Source organism: Protopterus annectens, chromosome 14.part0 (assembly GCF_019279795.1).
Source record: "Protopterus annectens isolate FY-2018-M chromosome 14.part0, PAN1.0, whole genome shotgun sequence".
Lineage (NCBI taxonomy): Eukaryota > Metazoa > Chordata > Ceratodontiformes > Protopteridae > Protopterus > Protopterus annectens.
In genome coordinates, this window is record NC_056748.1 from 1,103,869,993 (window position 1) to 1,103,894,446 (window position 24,454).

Here is a 24,454-nt window from a genome sequence, read left to right on the forward strand (position 1 = left end):
GGCCACCAGTCGGCCATCCAGATGTTGCCATATGCCATCAGAAGATTTTCTACATCCATCCTTGAGCCACCTCAGAACTTCTCCCTGTGATGCTTCAGCTTGAAAGGCTGACAACTTTTTAAAATCAAACACATCATTACTGTTGGAGTTTGTCATAGTTAACATGTCTTCTACTGCTTGTTTAGCAGCTTGGTCTGCCACATTGTTACCTTTTGTAACCATGTTACTGCTTGTTTAGCAGCTTGGTCTGCCACATTGTTACCTTTTGTAACCATGTTACTGCTTGTTTAGCAGCTTGGTCTGACACATCGTTACCTTTTGTAACCATGTTACTGCTTGTTTAGCAGCTTGGTCTGACACATTGTTACTTTTTGTAACCATGTTACTGCTTGTTTAGCAGCTTGGTCTGCCAAATTATCGCCCTTTGTTACAGCATCTATTCCCTTTTGATGGGCACAACATTTGATCACAGACAGCTTTTTAGGTAACAAAAGTGCATCTAACAATGATTTTATGTACCCTGAATTTTTAATTTGATTTTATGAAGAGGTCAAAAACCCTCTCTCTTTCCAAAGTTGCCTAAAATTATGTACCACCCCAAAAGCATAATGTCTGTCTGTAAAAATATTGGCCACCTTGTCTTTGGCTAACTCACAGGCTTTTTGCAAAGCCACCAGTGAACACCCTCTAATCTTTGTTGCCACAATATTGTTTCTTTGGTGCAGACTGCTATTTTCGAGATCAACTTTCCTGTTTGATCTCTTCCACAGGAGCCGTTCACAATAAGATGCATGTCAGCATTGGGTATAGGAGTGTCCTTTAAGTCCTCCCTAGGAGAAAGCAAATAGTTACACACACACAATTATGCTTTTCGCCATTCTCAGCAGTAGGCAACGGAGATCTAGGATTTAGAACAGGACAGCAGATTTGAGAAATAGATCAGAAAGAAGTGTAAGTTCATATCTAGTTAGACATGTAGTCAAGAAAGGTTGAGTTTTATTTAAAGTAATAAAGATGATTCAAAGTAACAGATAGCTACTGTAAGATCCTACTTTGAGATTTTAAATGACCAAGACAACGTACCTGAGGTAACCATAGCTGTATTTTTTTTTTGTTGACACTTTGTGTCCTTTTCCTGCAAGGATATTCAGAAGATGCAAGGTATTCTGTTAACATTGCTGAAAGGAATTTGGTGCCATCAGTAAATCATTTACATAGTGTACTAACACAACCCCACCCAGAAATGTCACATTGTCCGAATCTTTTGTAGAATTTGAGAAAATAATGAAAGAGATTCAGTATATCCTTGTGGCAACCATGTCCATGTATATTGCTGTCCCTGATGAGTGAAAGTAAACAGAAACTGACTATCAGGGTGAATTGGTATAGAAAAGAATGCTGAACATAAATCTATCACAGAAAAGTAATTAGCTGTAGGTGGTATGGAACTCAGTATTGTTGCTGGATTTGGAATAATAGGAAAAATAGTAGTGCTGCATTTCTTACAGCCCTTAAGTCTTGTACAAATCTGTCATTTTCTGGCTTTTTTACTGGAAAAAATAGGAGTATTGCAAGGGCTTTTATCTGGTAGTAATATTTCTTGCTGTATTAGAGACTGAATTACAGGTTTGATTTCCTGCTCTGCTTCTGGCTTTAGTGGATATTGTGTAGCTCTAGGGAGAGGTTTTGATGGATTTCATTTTATTTTTACTGGTTCTGCTGGTTTCAGTATACCTGTTCATTTGCATGCTTAGCCCACAAATTGGCGGGTACCTGCTGTAGTAACTCTTCATCTGCCTGTATGCCTCCAGCAGGCAGTTTTTCTGCTTCTGCTAGAACTGCCAATACTTTCCCCCTCTGATTCTGTTGGAACATTTAGATACACCCCTTCTGGGGTACAGTAAATAGTACAACCCAGCTTAAATAACAAATCTCTTCCTAGTAGGTTTACTGGTACAGTAGTTTGTTTGTGTCTTTCGGCTTTTCCCAGTTAGGGGTTGCCACAGCGGAACTCTGGTCCGCTAATGATTGGTAGTTGATTTTTACGTGCCGAGTTACCAGCCCTGACGCACAACCTTCAATGAAGGTACGCCCATTCACGCATGTCTCCACGCAGATGACGCTCTAGCTGAGAATTGAACCGGACAGCGTCTTACTATGAGGTCACAACGCTACCGCAGTAGTACTCAGAAGATAAGAATGCTTTTCTTCAATCGGACCTAAAGAAATGGGGATGGGTTCTGAAACAGGATATGTAACAGCAGCATTTGTTACACCAACTGCCTTTACTTTGTTTGTATACTGGTATTTAACTGTCTGAAGTAACTTTTAATACAGACGTAGTGTTGCCAATTTTACCAAGAATAGAATTGGCTTTGCATTTATTTTTACTTTAACTGAGGGACATAGGGTCTTTTTTTTTTTTTTTAGTGGCAGCAAAGGGATTAAGATTTATTTTTGTTTTATTACCCTGCCATAGTCAGTATGGTGATTTGTAGCACTTAGTATGGACTTTTAAGTTTTTTCCTGCCAGTCTAAAGGGACATGTTTCGTTTGATTTTTGTACAGGGTTTGCAAACCCTGCACGAAGGCAACTGCAATAGCTGGTTTAGCTTGTTCATTTGGATCTGGCATTTCTAAATGTTTAGCAAACACTGCTTTAAGATGACTCAAATAATCTGCAGGGGCTTTCTCTTTATTTTGCCTACATGCCTGACACACTTTTGTAATTTACCAGTGCTGTCCTTTCATTTATTAGTGCATTTCCTGTGGGAATAAAATTTATTTTAGCCTTTTCAAGTAACTGTGTTCTTATTTCATTGGAGTAACTTTCTGAAGCATCTGGTTTAAATCTGTCAAAGTAGGATTGTGATAATTTTTTTTCCCTCGATTTCTCCTTAAACCGTTATGTATGTTTTTCTCTTCTTTCAGTTAGAAAACATTAAGCCATAGTATGCAAACCAGCATTAACCCCCCCCACCCCATTTTTTTAAAGGCCAACAAAATCTTCTGCAGAGGCAATACCCTCTTGTCCTACCCTATCATGTGAGCGCTTGTGATGAGCCACAGGGGTGTCAAACACTAGTGCTCCTGTTGGAAAGGTCATGTGAGCGCTTGTGATGAGCCACAGGGGTGTCAAACACAAGTGCTCCTGTTGGAAAGGTAGAAGCTTGATGAGAATGAGAGGAAGAAGAAAGGAAAAAACTTTTAATTGCAGATGCTGTTCTAAAGATGAGAGCTGACAGCAGAACTAAGTTGAGATGGAACAGTACCATGCTGACCTTGTGCTCAAAAAATGCAGAGATTTGAGAAACAGCAGAATCTTGTACAGGAGCCACCTGTACCAGTACATATGGGGGTGGGGTGGAGTAGCTACTGGAGGATTATTATCCTCTTTAGACGTTTCTGCTTTTTGGCCATTTTCAGTTTGTTCCAAACCTGCTAAGACAGGATAAAGGAATCCCTTTATACTGGTCTGTACTCCCTTTTTAACCTCTTTTCCTGTTGCAACAATTTCTTATTCACATCCTGCAACCCTCTTAATGCTGACTCTTTTTCCCTTTTAAGTGCTTCACTGTACCAAGAATAAAATGCTGGCATTTGTACCCCACTTACTTTGCTTTTCTTTTCTTCCAAAATACCTTTTAATGTCAGCAATTTAGTCTTATCATAAATTCCATTTAATGGAAATACCCCAGCAGCATAATTCTTATTAAGCTGAAACCAGTCATACAGATATTTACAACTTTCCCTCCCATAATTAAAATACATAAAATATGCAGGTGTTCCCTTTTCAGGCTTATGGGCGGCTGCGGTGGTGCAGTGATTAGCGTTGCCACCTCACAGCAAGAGGTTCTCCTGTTCGCTCCTCAGCTGGGGTGCCTTCTGTGCGGAGTATGCATGTCCTCCCTGTGGTCGCGTGGGTTTCCTCCAGCTGCTCCGGTTTCCTCCCACATCCCAAAGACATGCTGTAGGTGGATTGGACACTCTAGATTGGCGCTAGGTGTGCATGTGTGTGCCTTCTGTAGAAGGTTGGGCACCGGGCTGGCAACTTGACACTGTGAAACTCCACTGCCAATCATGAGTGGACAGGTGATCCACTGTGGCGACCCCTAACCGGGAAAAGCTGAAAGAAGAAGAAGAAGAAGATCTTGCTGCTTATCTTTTCTCCCATTTTTCTTACTTTATAAATCAGTCATAATAATAAAAATGTTAGGCTCACCTTACAACTCCTGGATCCTGGCAATTCCAAAGACAGAAAATAACTGTAGTAATCCACACACCATACAGGGAGGGAAGGGTAGGAAGTCTGTCACCATACAGCAACAGAGGAGAGGTTTCAATCAGCCTTTTCCCACAGCACCCCCTTACTTTTGTCCCTGCGGGAGCTCAAACATTACAGCTCCAGCATTGCGGTCGGGATAACGGGGAGGATAGGTACTGTGTCCAGAACTGGCCACTCTTTTGGACCCTCTGAGGGTACATTCACACAATCACACTGTTAAGTCCCAGCATGCTTTTGGGCTCATGAATTTATTTTAACAAAGTATACCTTTACGTCCTATCATGTGGTAGGCTCATGAATTTGTTTTGACAGTATATAGTCTACATCCCAGTCATGCTATGGGCTCATGAACTTGTTGTATAATCTACATCCCAATCATGCTGTGGGTTCATGAAACTTGTTTTAACTTTACAGTCTATGTCCCAATCATGTGGTGGGCTCATGACCTTGTTTTAACTTTATTTTTAGCTTTTAACTTTTTCTTTTCTTTCTCTCATACATTCATTCATTGACAGAATAAAAACATTTCTTATACTTACCTTTCAATCCTGAGGGTACCATCCTTGACACAAGGCACTTCTTTGTGTTGATTTGTCCTTTACTGTATGTGCACATACATTTACTATACTCATTTACTGTGGGGTCCCCTCACTATTACTTGTATATCTTACAACCACTCAAACAAAAACACAGTCATGCACTTATACTACAAACACAGTCATGAAATTATACTACAAACATAGTCAAGCACTTACAATTGCTAAAATTGTCTAAAAAAGAAGAAAAAAACACAAACCAACTCTTTTCCCCTTACAAAACAATTTCCCTGCCAAGGCTAGTATGTCTGCACACCCTGAATAGCTGCACATCTGAGTCTCTGACTATTCCATACAAAACAGTGTGGCATACGCAGAAAATCTGTGATGGGCCCTATTCCAGGACTGCCCTGCAGCAATATCAAAGTTCAGATCTGAGTCACAGCACCAAATTGTTATAGTCATAAATAAATAACATTAAGAATTTACCTTATATGCCTTTGGTCAGGAATAACACTTCAGGATGTGCAAACAGAAATTTTATTTTTACAGCGCTGGGAGGCAGTCTGCATAGCAGATGTCAAAATAGTCTCTCTGAACAAAGACAAACCACATTTTTATACATTTTTCTTATCAAACTCAGTCATGTACATTCATTACATTACAATGACTGTGTCCTATAGAAAACTTTGCAAATGTCCTCATCCCTCATTATTTTCACCTCAGACTTCACGTGACCACCTTCCTATACATGATTCACCTGCTTTCAAGGGGTCTTGTTTCTGACCTTGGATGTTTCAAACCTACCCTAGCAACAACGCACTCCTAGCCTGGAGGAGTCAGGCTAACAAATTCCTTTTTGTAATAACTACATGCCTCACTTTATGCAACACGTGCTATTCTCTCTTATTACATACTAAAAGAATGCAGTTTGAAATGAACATTAATACTGTGGCGTATGAAGCTGTATTTTTCCTGCCCCACAGACAAATTTTATTTGCTTTTTTTAACAATCATATTATAGCATCATTAATAAACTGAAAATAGTATAATTAATATACATTTTTAATAAGCAGGTCTTGTCCCATAACATGTCTTTCCATCTTTTCCTCAGATTAATGGTATTAAGATGTGGCTGATTTTCTTGTGATACTGAATCTGTAGTTTATGCTGTTACGTCTCATTGTGGTCTGCCTGTATTGATGAGAAGTGGAGGAAATTCAAGGGACAGATTGAGGAAGATATTATCAATAAAAGAGAAAACAGTTCCATTGCATATTATTGAGAGTATGAACAAATGACCACTATGTTGAACAATGAAAGGAGCACACTCTATTTATATATTTATTTATGTTTGTATATTGGAGTAGTACACTGGTCAGCAGTGACCAATCTCAGGCTCAGCACAGGTGAGACACAAGACATTTGACTAGTGAAAAAAATACAGAAATGTAAGCAATAAGAGAATAATTCAGACAAAATACATAGAAAAAACCCTGTTATATACATTCTGGTGAACAAGCACAGTGCATTGTACAGTCAAGCAGAACGTAAAGTACAATATGTACATTAGTTTCTTAACTGGGTCAGTCTTCATTGAATCATGAAAGGGAGAACAGAGTAAGAAAGGAGAAAGGTTAGATGATTATGTCTTGTGTTGATGCAGTAACATTTGACTTGGATCAAGAAGTGCTTTTTGAGTTGCATTCTAAATTTAGAATAAGTGTTGATTTCCATAATGTGAATGGGGAGAGCTTGCCAAAGGGTTGGGGTCTGGGAGGAGAAAGCATGTACAGTGCTGTGGGGTTTGGTTCTAGGGGTAATGAGGGTTGGTGTGACAGAGCATGTGCAGTGCTGTGGGGTTTGGTTCTAGGGGTAATGAGAGTTGGTGTGACAGAGCATGTGCAGTGCTGTGGAGTTTAGTTCTAGGGGTAATGAGAGTTGGTGTGACAGAGCATGTGCAGTGCTGTGGAGTTTGGTTCTAGGGATAATGAGAGTTGGTGTGACAGAGCATGTGCAGTGCTGTGGGGTTTGGTTCTAGGGGTAATGAGAGTTGGTGTGACAGAGCATGTGCAATGCTGTGGATTTTAGTTTTAGGGGTAATGAGAGTTGGTGTGACAGAGCATGTGCAGTGCTGTTGAGTTTGGTTCTAGGGGTAATGAGAGTTGGTGTGACAGAGCATGTGCAATCCTGTGGAGTTTGGTTCTAGGGGTAATGAGAGTTGGTGTGACAGAGCATGTGTAGTGCTGTGGAGTTTTGTTCTAGGGGTAATGAGAGTTGGTGTGGCAGAGCATGTGCAGTGCTGTGGATTTTTGTTCTAGGGGTAATGAGAGTTGGTGTGACAGAGCATGTCCAGTGCTGTGGAGTTTTGTTCTAGGGGTAATGAGAGTTGGTGTGACAGAGCATGTCCAGTGCTGTGGAGATTGGTTCTAGGGGTAGTGAGAGTTGGTGTGATGGAGCATGTGCAGTGCTGTGGAGTTTGGTTCTAGGGGTAATGGGAGTTGGTGTGACAGAGCATGTGCAGTCCTGTGGAGTTTGGTTCTAATGGTAATGAGGGTTGGTGTGAAAGTACATGTGCAGTGCTGTGGAGTTTGGTTCTGGGGTGATGAGAGTCGGTGTGACAAAGCATGTGCAGTGCTGTGGAGTTTGGTTTTAGGTGTAATGAGAGTTGGTGTATCTTGTCAGTAGTGTTTTACGTTGTATGCAGAAGTTTTTTGTTAAGTCTGGCTGTGCTGTTCTCAGTGCCCAAGGTATTTTTGCCTAGTTCTGAGTGTAGGTACAAGTTATTCCATCAGCTGGATTTTTCCTGGAGTATTACAATTCTGATCCTAGTAACAAGCAAGCTTGTGCTTTGTAACAATGCCTACAACCTGCTAGGGTTGCTAGAAGCCTGAAACAGATGCTAGGTATGTCCTTGAAAACCCTTTGTCCTTTTCCCTTTTTCAGAGAGCAGTTGTGATGATCCATGCACTAGAAAAAAATTAAGGATTTCACAACAATTGCAGTGGTTAAAAATAACAGAAAATTGTATTATTGATTTATTTATTTTACATTTGTTGACCGGGCTAGTCTAACGGGATATATGTCCATTTTTAGTAGAGGCCCGGGGAGAAAAGCTCCACATAAAAAACAAGAACAAACAAAACATTATAACTTCACTTACAGTTCACTTGTCAGATACAACAGGTGTTACATGGTAACTTAGCATTCATGATAGAAAATACCAAAAAAAAAATAGAAAATCCTTTTTTTTTTTTTTTTTTGTAGTTGACCAAACAATAGTAGAAGAAAAGGGTATTCAGAAGGATGTGGGAGATTCACAAAAGAAAGTTATAAATATGTGTCAAAGGAAAAAACTTCAAAGACCAGTACATGTAAGGTTCAGTTAAGGCACATTTAATAACTTGCTGCAAGGAGACAAAAACATGCAAATACAGGATTTTGCCTAACTACTAACAGGAAGTATGCCATTCTTATACTGTTCTACAAGACATTGCCTTCTTTGGCTGATGTAATCAAACACAACTTTCAGTATTGTTCTACAGCAGATGTTACTCAGATTTTCTGCTGACATGACTGGATTTATGAAAAACATTTTGAGAAAAACAACCTGGCCTCGGTGGGCCCTAGCCCATTACAAGCTTCTATTGTGTAGTTCTAATACATGTGTTACATTTCAAGGTACTTTTCTAACGTAGACACAAGCAAATGCTGATTGCAGTTCATAATTTCAAGCAGTCTTTGTTCTGATTATCTATAGCTTCTGCAGCTGTGTGTTTTCTCACAGCACAAACGGAACTCCTTGTCTAAGTCTCATAACATTAATACATCTATTCATTATTTTCCTGACACAAGCAGAACTTATCTGCTTTCCTGTAAATTTCCAAAGCATAAGCAATAGCTGCACATATTTCATGACAATACAAGGTTAGAAAGCTTCTGCAATTCGCACAGATTTTATGCAGTGTGAAATAGAATAAATGTGTTAACCCTTTTCAAGCCTTAAATGCAGTAAGCATATTACTAATACATACACTAATACATATTTTTCTGACAATATGGCACAGGAAAATAGAATAGATATAAACAAGACTGGGAGAATTAGTTAAGGCAGTGAAATAACAATACAGTCTTTCAATGGTATAATAAGTCTAACTTAGAAGGTAGTGGTCTTAAAGTGGCTAGAGAGTTAGTATTAAATTGGTGCTATAATCTAGGATGACAGGAAGAGAGATCTTAGTCAGGGTTATTACAAGGACATAGCCAGTGGGTTGTAAGGTATAATTTGAGTTTCTTTTTGAATAGTGCAGTTGAAGAAAGAGATGTGAGTTCAACAGGAAGAAGGTTCCAACTTTTTCCCACAGCGTTAGAGAAAAGGGAATCTCCTGCTTTATTGTTGGGTTTTTGTCTAGATACCAGTAGTTTATTTGCTGAGCGTAGGTTTGTGAGATTTTTATATGGGCTGATTAGACTCATGAGAATTTGTGTATTACATGGATGATGAAGGGTTTTATGGGCAATAATCAGGTGGTGGAATACAATTTGATTAGGCAGTTCCAGCCAACCCAGTTGTTTCAGATTTTGGCAGTGGTGGGTTCTGAAAGGGGGAGCCAGTAGCAAATCTGACAATGTTATTGTAGGAGATTGCCAGCTTGTTGAGGTTGCTTTTAGATGGATTTGTGTATATATGAGAGGCATAGAAGAGAGTTGAGATAAGGTGGGTATGGGCAATAATATTTCTAGCTATGGGAGTAAGGAAGGATTTAATTCTGTAGAGGGAGCCTAGTTTTCGGTTAACTGATTTTATTGTAGTATTGATATGAGTATCATAGTTAAGGTTGTGGTCAATAGTTACTCCTAAGAGTTTGGTGGTAGTGTCTTGAGATATGATTGTGCCATTATTATATTTAATAATGAGGCCAATTGGGGTGGACTTTTGTGTAGGAGTAAAGATCAGTAGTTTAGTCTTTTTGGGGTTAAGGAGAAGGCAATGCTGTAAAAACATTCTTCTACTAGTTCAAAGACATTTTGGCTGAGGGACTTGGGGAATACTTATAGTTAGATCATTTATAAAGATGGAGAATAGAAGAGGGCCTAGAATAGAACCTTGGGGTACACCAAAGGTGACAGGAAGATGGGTGGATAGACTGTTGTCCCAAAGCACTGCTTGTTGCCTGTTATCTAAGTAGGACTTGAACCATTGAAGTGCTTGAGTATCAAATGAAAGGGACTCAAGAACATTCAACAGTAGGTCATGGTTAACCATGTGAAATGCTTTTGAGAGATCAATAAAGGTTGCAGAGGAGAGGGTGTTATTGTTACGGTTTTTGTTAATGTGGTCAGAAAATGATAGGATGGCAGTAGTGATGCTATGGAAGGGTCTAAAGCCATGCTGAGAGCTAGCTAATAGTCTATTTTCAAGAAGGTGGTCTAACAGTTGACGGTGAATGCATTTTTCCATGATTTTAGCTATGGGAGAGAGTAGGGCAATTGGACGAAAGTTAGAAAGTTCTGTTGAGTTGCCACCTTTGTGTAGGGGGATTATATGGGAGACTTTCCATATGGATGGGATGGTTCCTTCTGTTACGGTTCTATTTATTAGGATAGAAATAGGATAAGGTTCATAGGTTCATAGGTTGGTACTAGGCTATCAGCCCTAGGGCCTATACAAGCCTAGCCATAACAATTCCCTGGCTATTTCTTCCCACATTACTAGCTATAACTTTAGCTGCTATTTGCAGATATTTAGCAGGTAAGAGGTCAGCAGAGGGGGTAGAAGGTTTGTGTTTTTGAAGAAGGTTGCAGATGAGGGATGTAGGGATAGGTTGTAGTTGGAAAGTAGGTGGAGGGCTAGTTAAGGAGGTAGAGAGTTAGCAAGTGACTGGATGGCTTCAGTAAAGAAGATATTAAAGGCATCAGCAATTTGTTTGGGAGTCTCTTGGGAAATACCTGATGGGGTTGGTGTCTTAGAGTTGCCTGGATGTAGGAGTCTATTGATACCTGACCAGAATTTTTGTGGTCTGTGTTGATTGGTCTGTTGAAGTTGAAAGTAGAAGTTTTTTTTATCTAATAATATTGATGCTTTAGTAGAATTTCGAAGTTGTTTAAATTTTAAATGATCAGATGGGTCTTTAGAAGTTCGCCATTTGGCCCAAAATTTCTTTCTTAATAGAATTTTTGCTTAGTTTCCTTTGTGAGCCATGGGGCAGTTTTTGTACTGTTTCTAAGAGTGCAAGAGGGGGCATGGTAGTTCAAGATTTCTAGGAACTTATAATTGAAGTATTCCACTGCTTTCTCTAGCTGGAAGTGTTTTAGGGGTGACCAGTTGCATACACTAAGTTCATTTCAGAAGTGTTCAGGGTTGAAATGTTTATTGGAGCGAGTTGTTCTGAAAGTTGAGGGGTAAGAAATATTACTCTTTTGTCTAATTATATAAGTTAGTGAGTGATCACTAATGTCTTCTGGCAGGATGCCTGACAAATATGTTGGGGAGTGAGTATTTATTAGAATCCAATTTAAGGTACTTTCTTTATTGGTAGGTTTATAGATTCTAGTGGGTGAGGTGATAGTTTGAGAGAAGCCATGTAGGTTTATATGATTAGTTGGGTTATCAGTATTACAGGTATTCCAGTCTATATTAAAGTCACCTAGCAGTATGGTTTCTTGTGGATAGTTATTGGAAAGCCAGCTAAGAAGATTTTCTAGGGGGGTGATGTTATTACCTGGAGGAAAATATGCGCAAATAATGTAGATGGACTTACTAGTATTTAGTTGTAGCTTAGAGATGAGAATTTCAGTATTGGTATCAGATGGTGGGTGAGTATCTAGAAGGGTAACTTGGAGCCCTGCTTTGTAAATTAAGGCTACACCCCCACCCTTCTTATTAAGGCCATCCATTCTTAAAATACTATATCCTGAAGGGGTGATTTCATAGTCTTGGGTTGATGGTTTTATCCAAGTTTCAGTAAGGCATAGGATGTCAAAGTCATGAACATCCAGTAGAGCATGAAGATGAGTCCCTTTGTTATTTACACTTTGTATATTTAGGTGAGCTATGAAGAGGGAGTTAGGAGGTCTTGTAGGGGTGTGAAAGGAAGAAGGAGAGAGTCTAACTGGGTTAGGAAGACCATTATTGGTAGGGCCAGGATTGGGGTGAATGTCACCATCCAGTAGGAGGTGTTGGTGTAGTCTAAAAGTGTGAATTAGGGAAATATTCAGTATGTTATGAGTTCTCTTGACTTGGTAGTGTTTATAGGTAATATGGATAACGCTATGATACTTTGGAAGGAGATAGTTGGTTATGGATGTTATGTTAATGTGTTTAAGGGTGGCTGACAAATCTGGTAGGGATGTTTGTTTAGAGGGCTGGTGTAAATTAGAGTAGCTAAGATGTTCATAAGCAGTTAGGATATAGGGAAGGAAAAGGAAAGGAAGAATTGAGACTAGGAGTAGGGGTTTGAGGCAGGCTGATATGGGTGAAATAGGCATTGTAATGAAGAAGTTAAAGGTAGAGTGTGAATAAGTGAGGTATGCTGTAAAGAGGGAGGAGTGCTGTTAAAAAGGTAGGAATACCTTAAATGAGATGTGGGTTGGGAATGGACAAAGGGGATGTGGGAGTGGCTAGAGATGTATATGGTTGGGAACACTGGGGGTAGGGTAGGGGAGCGGAGTGAGCCCACAGGATGAACAGAGCGGGTAGAGCCAAAGCAGAGGAGAACCAGAGAGTGTATCGGTGAATCGAGGAAACAGAGCTGAGGAGAGTAGACTATGGGGAAGGCACTCAGAATTTGAGTTGCAAAGAGGTTTGCTAGAGACTAGAGGTTGAACAGGGCAGAGACGTGTTTAAAGGGAATGGTGGCAGGAAATTGAGGTTGGAAAGAGGGCTATATTATTTAAACAAAAGTATTGCCATACATTAGGGTACAGAGAAACAGAAGGAAATGGTGCCACCTAGAGGCCAAATCAGGTATGTACAAGGCTAAATCTCAGGGACTTCAGGGGAAGCGCAAAGGGACTAGGAAGGTAGACAGAGGGAACAAAAATCCGTGGTAGGCTGCTAGCTGCTGCTTGCGGGTAGTTAAACAAAAATTTCACAAGAAGATAATAATGGCTAAAATACAGTGAGGTACATACATTTTGAAATTAAATCTGAAGCACAGATTTAATATGACTATGAATGAAGCACAGCAGGAGTCCTTTAGAGATGTTCTTTCACAGGTGAGAAGCCACGCTGAGGACTGGGAGACACCTGGGGTGGAAAATAATTCAGCAGGGTCGAAAAACTGTAAGGTAAAGATATAATAAATATATAGTTAGGTGGACATAAGTCTTGTGTATTCAGTTACAGTATTAAATGCAGGAATAGGGAGAGACAGGAGAAAGTGGGTACAAGTAATGAGTTATCAAGGGAGAGAGAAATAAGAGAGGGGGAGTACGTAAGAGAGAAAGTAGAGAAAAGAGAAATGAGGGAAGGGGAGTATGTAGGAGGGAAAGTAGAGAGTTTAATAGTGCACCGTAGGCAAATGCAGCACAGTTCTAAACACTTTATCACAGGTCTGGAATAAGTCTAGCGACTAACGCAGTACATGTTTTCACAGTTTTGAACAGTTAATAGAAAAAAATGTAAGGCAACCAAGCAGTTCTTTAACGACTAAACATAGGTGTTGCACACAGCACATGCAAACAGCTTAATTTGTAGACAACTAGCAGTTTATACATTCCTTTGCTAAAACATACCTAAAACATAAATGTCAGGGCAACACACAGCACATAAAGCCCTTTGTGAGGCTATTGGGGAGGGAGCCGTAAAGGTAAAAAGCTCACAAATTTAGATACTAATACAGCATAACTATTGAAACGAGTGGGGAATTAATTGAAACGTAGCCCACAAATTTATATGCTACTACAGAGTAACTATTGAAATCCAGTGGGGAAATAATCAAAACGTAGCTCACAAAGGGACAAGTGAAGTAGCGATGAGAGCCATTGGAATTCCAATAGTTTGATTAGGTTTCCATTTCATTTTCACTCTCTTGCTCCACGGGGACACAAGTGACCTACAGTGGTGGCGACTGCCTCTTTGTAGTACTAGTCAGTCAGTTTGTTCTGGCTGAAAAAAAAAAACACACAGAGGCTGACCCTAAACAGGCACAACCCTAAGTCACATGTGGGGAATTAGGGAGACAGCAGCTATGTCATTTAAGTTATAAAGGGCAGAGCGCGTTCAAGGGCACGAAGGAGGGGGTTGCAAAAAACAAAGGGCTACACAGTTCATTAAGGAGAGAGAATGTAATAGCAAGCAAAAACCACAGAATTTACAGTTTGTATTCAACAGAATATCACTCACCCTTAAGCGGAGCCAACAGCCTGCGCAGTACAGGGCCAGAGGGGAAAGTGGGGATATAAAAATGGTGCCACAAGCCAGGGAAGAGCAATATAGATTTGGGAGGAGTGGAACAAGGATAATGGGAAGGTGGGAGGAGAGAACGTTGTGGGAAGGGGAGGAACTAAGGCAGGAAGGAGGCTAGTGAGAAAGGGAGAGAGGGTGGGAGCTAGGCAGGAGTACGGGACTAAAGGCAGTGAGAGATTTGAATAGGAGGGGCGAGAAAAGAGCAAGAGAGAGGAGGGAAATAGGAATGTAGAGAGTAAGGAGAGGGTAGAGCCAAAGCAGAGGAGAACCAGAGAGTGTATCAGTGAATCGAGGAAACAGAGCTGAGGAGAGTAGACTATGGGGAAGGCACTCAGAATTTGAGTTGCAAAGAGGTTTTCTAGAGACTAGAGGCTGAACAGGGCAGAGAAGTGTTTAAAGGGAACTGTGGCTGGAAATTGAGGTTGGAAAGAGGGCTATGTTATTTAAACAAAAGTATTGCTATACATTAGGGTACAGAGAAACAGAAGGAAATGCTGCCACCTAGAGGTCAAATCATGTATTTCCAAGGCTAAATCTCAGGGACTTAAGGGGAAGAGCAAAGTGACTAGGAAGGTAGAGAGAGGGATCAAAAATCCGTGGTAGGCTGCTAGCTGCTGCTCACCTGGTAGTTAAACAAAAATTTCACAAGAAGATAATAATGGATAAAATACAGTGAGGTACATACATTTTGAAATTAAATCTGAAGCACAGATTTAATATGACTATGAATGAAGCACAGCAGGAGTCCTTTAGAGATGTTCTTTCACGGGCAAGAAGCCACGCTGAGGACTGGGAGACACCTGGGGTGGGAAATAATTCAGCAGGGTCGAAAAACTTTGAAATTAAATCTGAAGCACAGATTTAATATTATTTATTTATTTATTTATTTTTATTTTACATTTGTTGACCGGGATAGTCCGACTGGATGCATGTCCATTTTTAGCGGAGGCCCGGGGAGAAAAGCTCCAAGGGTAAGCAGATACAGCATTACATAATACCAGCATTAGATATTACAAACAGACTATTTACAGAGATTACATAAGTAAGCAAGTTAAACAAGTTCCACAGGTTAGAGTTAATCCTGAGCGCAAGTCAGGATTAAATTAAATTACACAGTAAACTGGTTAACAGATTTTTACACATTCTAGAGAGAGAGTTAGCCAGGCTTGATACAGTGACATAGCCAGTTAAGTGACAAATGTTTGAGTCTAGTTTTAAATTGACCTAAGGTGGAAAGTAAGGTAATATCAGCTAGAAGAGAGTTCCAAGATCTACTTAGAGTTTGCAAAGAGAGAATCACCGGCTGTGTTATTAATTTTGCTAGTCTGAATTAGTAGTTTGTTAGAGGATCGAAGCGGTCTAGGATTGTTATAGACGGTGATAATATTTTTAAGTGCAGGAGTATTGTCCAGATTATAGAGGATTTTATAGGCCATAATCAGTTGGTTATACTGGATTAGGGTGGGTAGTTCAAGCCACCCAAACTGATTTAGATTGATGCAATGATGTGTCCTAAAAGGCAGCCCAGTGGCAAACCTGGCAATGTGGTTGTAGCAAACTGAGAGTTTGTTAAGGACAGTCTTGTTCAAATTCGAGAGTAGAGGGGATGCATACAGAAGGGTTGAAAGAAGGTGAGAGCGAGCTATGGCAATTATAGCTGGAGGGATTAGGAAGGCTTTTATTCTGTAAAGTGACCCTAGTTTTTTATTGATGGTTTTGCTAGTTTGATTAACATGTAGGTCGAATTTTAGATTTTTGTCTATGAAGACACCTAATAGTTTTGTAGAGGGGTCAGTGGAGATTATTGTGCCATCATTTGAATTTATGGTAAAGGTGAAAGCGGTAGACCTACGTGTTGGTGAAAATAACAGAATTTTAGTTTTTTTTGGGATTTAGGATCAGACAACGTTCAGAAAGCCAGTTTTCTATTGTATTAAAGGTGGTCTGGGTAGCTGACCATAACTCTATTGGAGATGTGGCTGAGCAAATCAGAGTAGAGTCATCAGCATATTGGATACAGCTGACTTTTGGGATGACGGTATAAAGGTCGTTAATGAAGATGGAGAACAGCAAGGGTCCTAGTATAGAGCCTTGTGGTACTCCAAGGGTGTTAGGTAGAAGGTTAGAGAGTTTGTTCTGCCAGAGGACAGCTTGCTGTCAACCATTCAGGTAGGATTGAAACCACTGAAGGGCTCTAGTATCTAGACAGAATGTTTGCAGGGTGTGGATTAAAAGTTGGTGATCAACCATATCGAATGCCTTGGAAAGATCCAAGAAGAGGGCTGAGGATATATAATTTTTGTTGCGATTATGGTTTATGGTGTTGGTAAAGGCTAGAAAGGCTGAAGTAGTGCTGTGATGATGATGGAAGCCATGCTGAGTGTCTGCCATAAGGTGATTCTGGATTAGGTAGTGCATGAGTTGTCTATGAATACATTTTTCCATAATATTTGCAAGTGGAGAGAGTATAGCTATTGGCCTATAATTGTAGAATTCAGTAGAGCTGCCTCCTTTGTAAAGTGGGATTACATAGGATATTTTCCAGATGGTGGGAATTTTAGCTTCTACTATGGTTCGATTGATTAGTATTGAGATGGGGTAAGCAATAGCATCAGCTGATTTTTGTAGGTACTCAGCAGGGAGTTGATCAGCAGAAAGTGTAGTGGGTTTTAATTTTTTGATCAAGGTACGGATAAGTGAAGTGGCGACTGGTTGGAAGCTGAATGCGAGTAGGTTTCTAGGGGTGCTACTTTCAGGACCAAGGGAGCTAGGAGGTAGTTGGCTAGCTAGGGCTTGAATTGTCTCAGTAAAGAATCGGTTAAAACTATCAGAAACATCTTCAGGGGTTTTATCAGTAGTAGCAGCAGGGATTGGGGTTGAAGTTTGTCCAGGATGTAGTAGATCATTTAAACCTGCCCAAAACTTCTGAGGGTTATTTTGATTTACTGTCTGTAAATTACAGTAGTATTGCTTTTTTGTCTTGTAAAATTGATTTTTTGGTTTTGTTCCTGGATTGCCTGTATTTAATGTGATCTTGGGGGTCTTTAGAAGAATGCCATAAAGCCCATGCTTTGTTTCTAAGGGTAATTTTGAGTTTAGACTCTTTAGAAAGCCATGGCGCAGTTTTTGCCTTGGTACTCTTTGAACAAACAGGTGCATGCAAATCAAGGATCTCAAGGAATTGGTTGTTAAAGTATGCTACTGCTTCCTCTAAGGGGAGGTGTTTTAGAATAGACCAATTACATGCGTTTAGTTCTTGTTGGAATTTGGCAGGGTCAAAGTGTTAATTGTTTCTAACCTTTCTGAGTAAGGGTTGCTGGGAATTAATGTCTTTGTGCTTAATTACATATGTGAGAAGATGATCGCTTAGGCCATCAAGGAGGGTACCAGAGGTGTGCAGTTGGGGGTGACTATTTATGAGTACCCAGTCAAGTATGCTTTCTTTTTGGTTGGGTTTACCTATCCTGGTAGGGGTGGATAATGACTATGAATGAGGCACAGCAGGAGTCATTTAGAGATGTTCTTTCACGGGCAAGAAGCTATGCTGAGGACTGGGAGTCACCTGGGGTGGAAAATAATTCAGCAGGGTCGAAAAACTTTGAAATTAAATCTGAAGCACAGATTTAATATGACTATGAATGAAGCACAGCAGGAGTCCTTTACAGATGTTCTTTCATGGGCGAGAAGCCATGCTGAGGACTGGGAGACACGTGGGGTGGAAAATAATTCAGCAGGGTCGAAAACCTTAAGCGGAGCCAACAGCCTGCTCAGTACAGGGCCAGAGGGAAAAGTGGGGATTTAAAAAGTTATTCCATCAGCTGGATTTTTCCTGAAGAATCTGTACAAAATATGTTAAAGACTAATTGATTGACATAAAAGTGCCATTTAACTGCTAACTGCTAGAGCAATCACACCAGGCAAAATGACTGTTTCATTTGAGATAGCTAAAGGATTCTAAATTAAAATGCTGAATGTATGTCTATGGAGCATCCGTCAATTAATCTGTGCAAAGCACAGAAAGGAGGCTCAGCAATAAAAATCATAGCATGTATGGTGTTTGTAATATTAATGAAGAAACAGAGAATCCTAGCACCTTCTTGTTTTAACCAGTGCCTCACTCATGTTTTGGTTACACCGGAGTAATAGTCATAAAGGATGCAACTTGGTAGCTCTCCACAGAGATATACTAACCTAAAGATGAGTACCTGATCCAGGCACAACATTCTCACTGCTGGATATGAGTTTAGGGAAGCATGTCTGAGTGGTTCTGGGTAATACTAGCACTTCTAGCCAATGGGCTGATTCCAGGAAGGAGTCAGTTGCTAGTGAAGCCATATTTAAATTGGTAGGCTTTATTTTCGTGACAGACTACTTTCAAAGCATCAGACATTTAAACCCCAAAAAAGTCTTAATGATATAGTATGAAACATGTTTACTCATCTGCTGAGCTCTTCTTTTTTTGAGAGTTGCATTAGCCTAGTTTTCATTCTGTATGAGTTGATTATAGTTGATGTACGTTGTCTTTTAATGATATTAAGTATTGTTTTATAAGAATGTCAAAAGGCATAGTAATAACGCCATTCATCGAATAGAGTTCCCAGTTCTCCCAAACCACCCATACCTCAAGGACTGTTTAGCACACTTCCACAATCAATGTATGTTCTAAATTTTCTGTAGGCAACTGCCTTCTGTATCTATTAAGTTTTGCTCTCGTCACATTTAACAATTCTTTCCCTGTACAAAGCAGCATACAATAGTTCACTGGATGTAGTCCTTATAACTGTTTAAGTCCTTCTCATTAGAATTCTTAACAGCCTTCATTAAATATTAACTCTTGCCAACAATACCTCTGTATCCAACTTACCCAGACCAGCACATTTGTGTTTGATAATTACCTTATAAATAGTTTTTTTTCAACCGTGCTCCTCATACAAGGTCCTTCCCAATCTGTTCCCCCTCACTCCACTTGGGTTCACTCTGCTGTCTTACCATGCCCCTAAATTTCACCCACCCCCTCTATCCCTATATTTATACCCCCTGACTCCTCTTTCAACACGCATTCCTTCCTCCACACTCAATAAAATCACACCACACATACATACCCCCTGAATGTACACAACCACCTAATAGGTTATACTTCCCTCCCCACCTTTACAGCCATCCTCTCAAATCCCACTTCTTCCTTCACCTCTCCTTTCTTCATTTTAACTGTTATCTTCATACCCAGTTTCCACTCTTGTCTTTACTTGTTCTTTAGTACCCATCTAACATCTTCCAACTCACCACTTCATACCAACTTCTTAAAATTCTCAGTGGTGATATTCACCCTAACCCTGGTCCCAACTCTTTTCCTTTCACTCTGGCCACAATAATTACCCTACCCCCTCTACAGCTTGTAACCCTAAATCCCTAAATATATTAACTCTAAACTTTCAAAGTATCTGTAATAAAATCACCAACTTCCATGCATGCCTCTCACAAAGCTCTCCTGACATTCTAGCCACCACGGAGACCTGTTTTAATCCTACCATTAAAGACATAGAAGTCCTCCCTCTTGGTTATAACCTCTTTAGATCTGACAGGGCCCACAAAAGGCCAAAGGACTTGCACTCTTCTATCGTTACTCATTCAGTATTAATCATCTTCCAAATCCCATCCCTCAATTCCCTTAAGGCAGAAATCCTATCTCATTCCTCAAATTCAACAACATCAAAACGCTGTGCATCACAGTAATAAATATTCGTCCAAGTCCAAACATCCATGCTATCTTGGATATCTAATGCTATACAAAATTAAACTATCATTCTAGGAGAAGTCAACATCAGCTGGCAGAACCTTACTTGTAATTTCCCTGTCGCTAGCATAAACCTTCTTACACTCATCCAACTCATCACCAACTCGATTCTTCAACAACAACTACAGCAGTCAGGGCTCCATACTTGACTGGATCTTAGTTTTCGATCCCACCAAATACTCTAGTGTTGGCACTCTCTCAGATACTTTGAGTGACCACCTCCCAGCCTATGCTCTAAAAACATTCTCCTACCCCATTAAAGGTCATCAGTACAAAACTATTCAAAATGTGTCTAACTTTAACCAACAATCACTCATCAACTCACTAAATGCTATCACCTGGTCCATCCTCAAAAGACTTCCTCTAGACAAAGCAGTCAACCACTTCAACACAATTTTTCTAGCCATCTTTAACTCTGGCACCCCTACTCAGGAAAAGAATCAAAAGTAATTTGCACCTTGGCTTTCCAAAGCTACTAAAGATCTAATCAGAAACAGAGACAGGCTCTGGAAACTTTGGTACACATCCAAACCCCCCAGACCTAATCAAATTTAGACATCTTCGCAATCTGACTAAAAAAGCTGTAACAAAAAGACAAAATAGACCACTATCAAACATTGCAATCCACTAACAAACAAAATCCCAAAAAATTCTGGGTGTCCATTTCATCACTTCTCAATCCCAGCAATAAAACGAATCCCAGCCCTTTTCCCGACAAAATCACCACACAAATATCCAACCTCTTTAGCAACCACTTCATTTAATGCATCCAGAATGTCACTTCAAACACTTAATTTCTATCACCACACCCAGCTCACTATTATCACAGCCCCCCACACAAGATCCATTACCTCCTTGCTGCCTCCTTGTTTCACCCTCACTCCCTCACTCCTTCACTCTACTGTTTCCTCAACCTCAACACCTTTCTCACTTCAGCCTGTTTCTACAAGTACAATTAAGAAGCTCCTCAGACTCAAAGCTTGTGCGAACTCTCCTGACAACCTTCCTGCAGAATATCTCAAAATGACAGCTGATGGTATTGCATAACTATATCCATCCTCATTAACATTTCTGTCCTAGAAGCTCACATTTGAGCACTCTGGAAAAATCATTCAGTATACCATTACACAAAGGCGGCAACTCCATTGAAATGTCCAACTACCGACTTATTGCCTTACCATCTCTAATCTCTGAATTCCTCGGAAAATGCATTCACTCACAAGTACTCTACTACCTCCTTAACAATCAACAATCAACTCCTCACTTCTACGCAGCATGGCTTTAGACCAGGACGCAGTACCAACACAGCTCTAGTATCCTTCACTGAGACAGTTAACAAAGTGTGCGACTCAGGCAGACTTGTTTCCTCTCTGTTCCTTGACCTGTCGAAGGCCTTTAATACTGCACCATGTCATCTTCTTATACAAAAGGTCAATAACCTATGAGTATCCACTCCCATCACCAGATGGTTCACTAATTACCTCTCTAACAGACAGCAGGCACTTAAATGGCTAGGTTCACTCTCTGCTTTTCAGGACACCTCAGCTGGAGTTTCCCAAGACTCTATCCTTGGCCTCTTCTTTATTCAACATCTTTACTAATGATCTATATACCTCTTCCCAACAGAGTACACTCATACAATATGCTTATGACTCTACAGTCATCTGTTCATCTGACTCTAAATCACACCCCCAACAAATCACCCAAACTGTTTTTTATATCCATTGAGAGTTGGTTTACTAATAATCAACTACTGCTTAACCCCACCAAAACTAAACTTATACTTTTCACCCCAAAATGCTCTCCATAAACAATAGCCAATTTACTATTCTCTCACAGAACAACACAATAATTGAACATGTCCTTCACACAAAAAGACTAGGTTTCACCATCGACAAACACCTTAAGTTCGACCTACATACATAATATCCTTATCTCAAACTCCCACATACTCCTATATATCCTAACTAAGGCTGTGTATACATCCTCCCATCTACACGTTCCAGAAAATTACTCACATCCTTCACAAATCTGTTGTACTGTAAACTAATACGTAAACCACAAGTTGATCTGTAAGGAAGTTATTGTACCTTATTAGATGTACTATTTGTTGTGAAAGTTAAAATATAAACCACATATAGATTCTTGTAAGTACTAATTAACTGTATCTTATAAAGATGTTTCTGACCATGTTGTATGTTCTACATGTAAACTAACTGTTTAATTCTGCTTATTGGATTTTCTGATATCTTTGTATGTGGAGCTTTTCTCCTTGGGCCGCCTCTGAAAATGGGTTCTGTGACCCAGTTGGACTTTCCTAGTAAACAAATGTCAAACAAATAAATAAATAAATAAATAAAATATTCAAAATCGTATTAAGAAAAAACGCACCAGAAACTTGGAATTCTCTACTGGCACAAACATTTCCTAGACTCTCACACTAAACACACTCTAGCTACTTCTACCTCCTACCCACTCTTATATGGAGCACCAGTTCTCACCAACCTACGAACCTGCCTAAAATCTAAACTTGAAACATGATGCAATAAAATCGCTAAATTTGTTACCAATTCAAAATACTCCACTCATCACTGTATACCCATTCGCATTCTCAATGGGCTTGAACTTCCACATTACCTTACCTTCATTCAACTTAACATGACCCATAAAATCATTTATAGACCCATAGGCTGCCCAGCTGTGAACTCGCACATTTCCTTACTTTCATTCAACTTAATATGACCCGTAAAATCATTCATAGTCCCTTGACCTGCCCAGCTTTAAATACAGTCTTCCACTCCTACATACCTAACAGATCGCTCAGGTCAGGAAACAAGCAACTTATGCAAGAGCATCATCCCATGAAGTCATTTGGACATAACCTATACTCCTTCTCCATAGCGAAAATCTGGAACAATCTCCCCTTATCTATCAGATGCAACCACATACACACAGCCTTTAAACTCACACTTAAGGAACATCTCTCTGAATCTTGGATCTCCGCCTGCTCAACCCCAGGTTGATAATTTTAGCTACATCATCACACATTCACCTCTGTTGCTCACAACTCCATTCTCCTTATCTCCCTTACTATTTATTTTCATTCAACCTCTCTCCTCCCCTGTTCCTAACACTACAGCTTTTCTTCTAAACAACCTTCTTGGCCACTTTATATCTTCCTAATATCTACCCCTATAGATAATGGTGTGATTAGTCTAGGCATTAAATGGAAAATGCAATGGATCTCTCCTATGCTTTTGTAACCATTTGTTATATTAGTGCTATTGTACGTGCATATTTGAGGTACTGTTAAGTGAATGTTATGTTTTTGCTAATCTGTTTGTTTAATATTAAACATATATAAACATATTGTCTTGTGGAGCTATTCTCCCTGGGCCTTCACTGAAAATGGCTTCTTTATGGCCAGTTGGACTTTCCCAGTAAACAAATGTAAAATAAATAAATAAATAGACTATCAAAATACTCTGTACCTGCTTTAACATATTTTAGTATAAGAGGTTTTACTGAAGGTTTGTAAGCCATTGTTTCTGCAGACAGAGATTTGTTTTCCAGAAAAGCCATTCCTAATAGTGTAGACAACCAGTGCTCGGAATCTTCTGTAATTTTCCTTGATGTAAGGTAATGGTTTAGTTAAAAATCATTCTGTGATTGTATTCTGACCCCAGGCTGAGATTGACATTCGTCAGAATTGATCAGTGTTGTAGCCTGGTAAACCGATTCAAATAATAGGGTGGCACAATGCCAGGGTAATCCTATGGGCTAGGCTTGTAAAGGCTCCAGGGCCATTAGCCTAGTACACACCTATGAACCTATGAATATGTACATAGATAAGTAGATGGTTAGTTTTTGTCACTTATCTCAAAAATAGAGGCAACACGTTTTTTTATTTTTATTGCTGTCCATGTAATCAGCTGTTAAGTATCTTAAGTACTTTTATGTATTTGCTGAAATACTTGTAATGAGAAAATGTTGGAAATGACTTGTATGAGTGAAAAATGCAAGCTATTAGTAAAATAAATTGCACTTAGCTTACATGATGCAGCATCTATTTAAGTATACGAAGGGAGCACAACTTAAACATTTTGTTTTAATTTTGTGTATTTCTCACAGTTTTTCCATTTTTTTACACACAGAACTGAATTTGGAAGGGAACTACTTCCGTCATCTTCCTGAAGACATTGTGACACTTGAGCACTTGACAAATATCAACTTGGCAAGGAACAAATTTAAAGAATTCCCAGATCAGCTAACACACCTGCAGTCCCTAGAAACAATCAACCTAGAAGCAAATGAGATTGTAGGTAAGTGAATCACAAAGTACTTGTAGAGAGTAATGTCTTTTACTAGCTTATCTGAGGTAAAGATAGCTGAATTACTTGTATGGGTCATTGGTTACACCTGTGGCTTGT

General features: G+C 39.7%; 1 protein-coding gene across 2 annotated transcripts in view; it reads left to right on the forward strand.

Annotated features, from left to right (window-relative positions):
* The window catches only part of LRRC20 (leucine rich repeat containing 20), a 1,971,882-nt gene that overhangs the window by 1,633,639 nt on the left and 313,789 nt on the right, over positions 1-24,454 (forward strand). For both annotated transcript variants that reach the window (XM_044056893.1, XM_044056892.1), the window contains exon 4: positions 24,179-24,346. In XM_044056893.1, the coding sequence (XP_043912828.1) occupies positions 24,179-24,346 (168 nt within the window). The remainder of the gene's footprint in view (positions 1-24,178; positions 24,347-24,454) is intronic.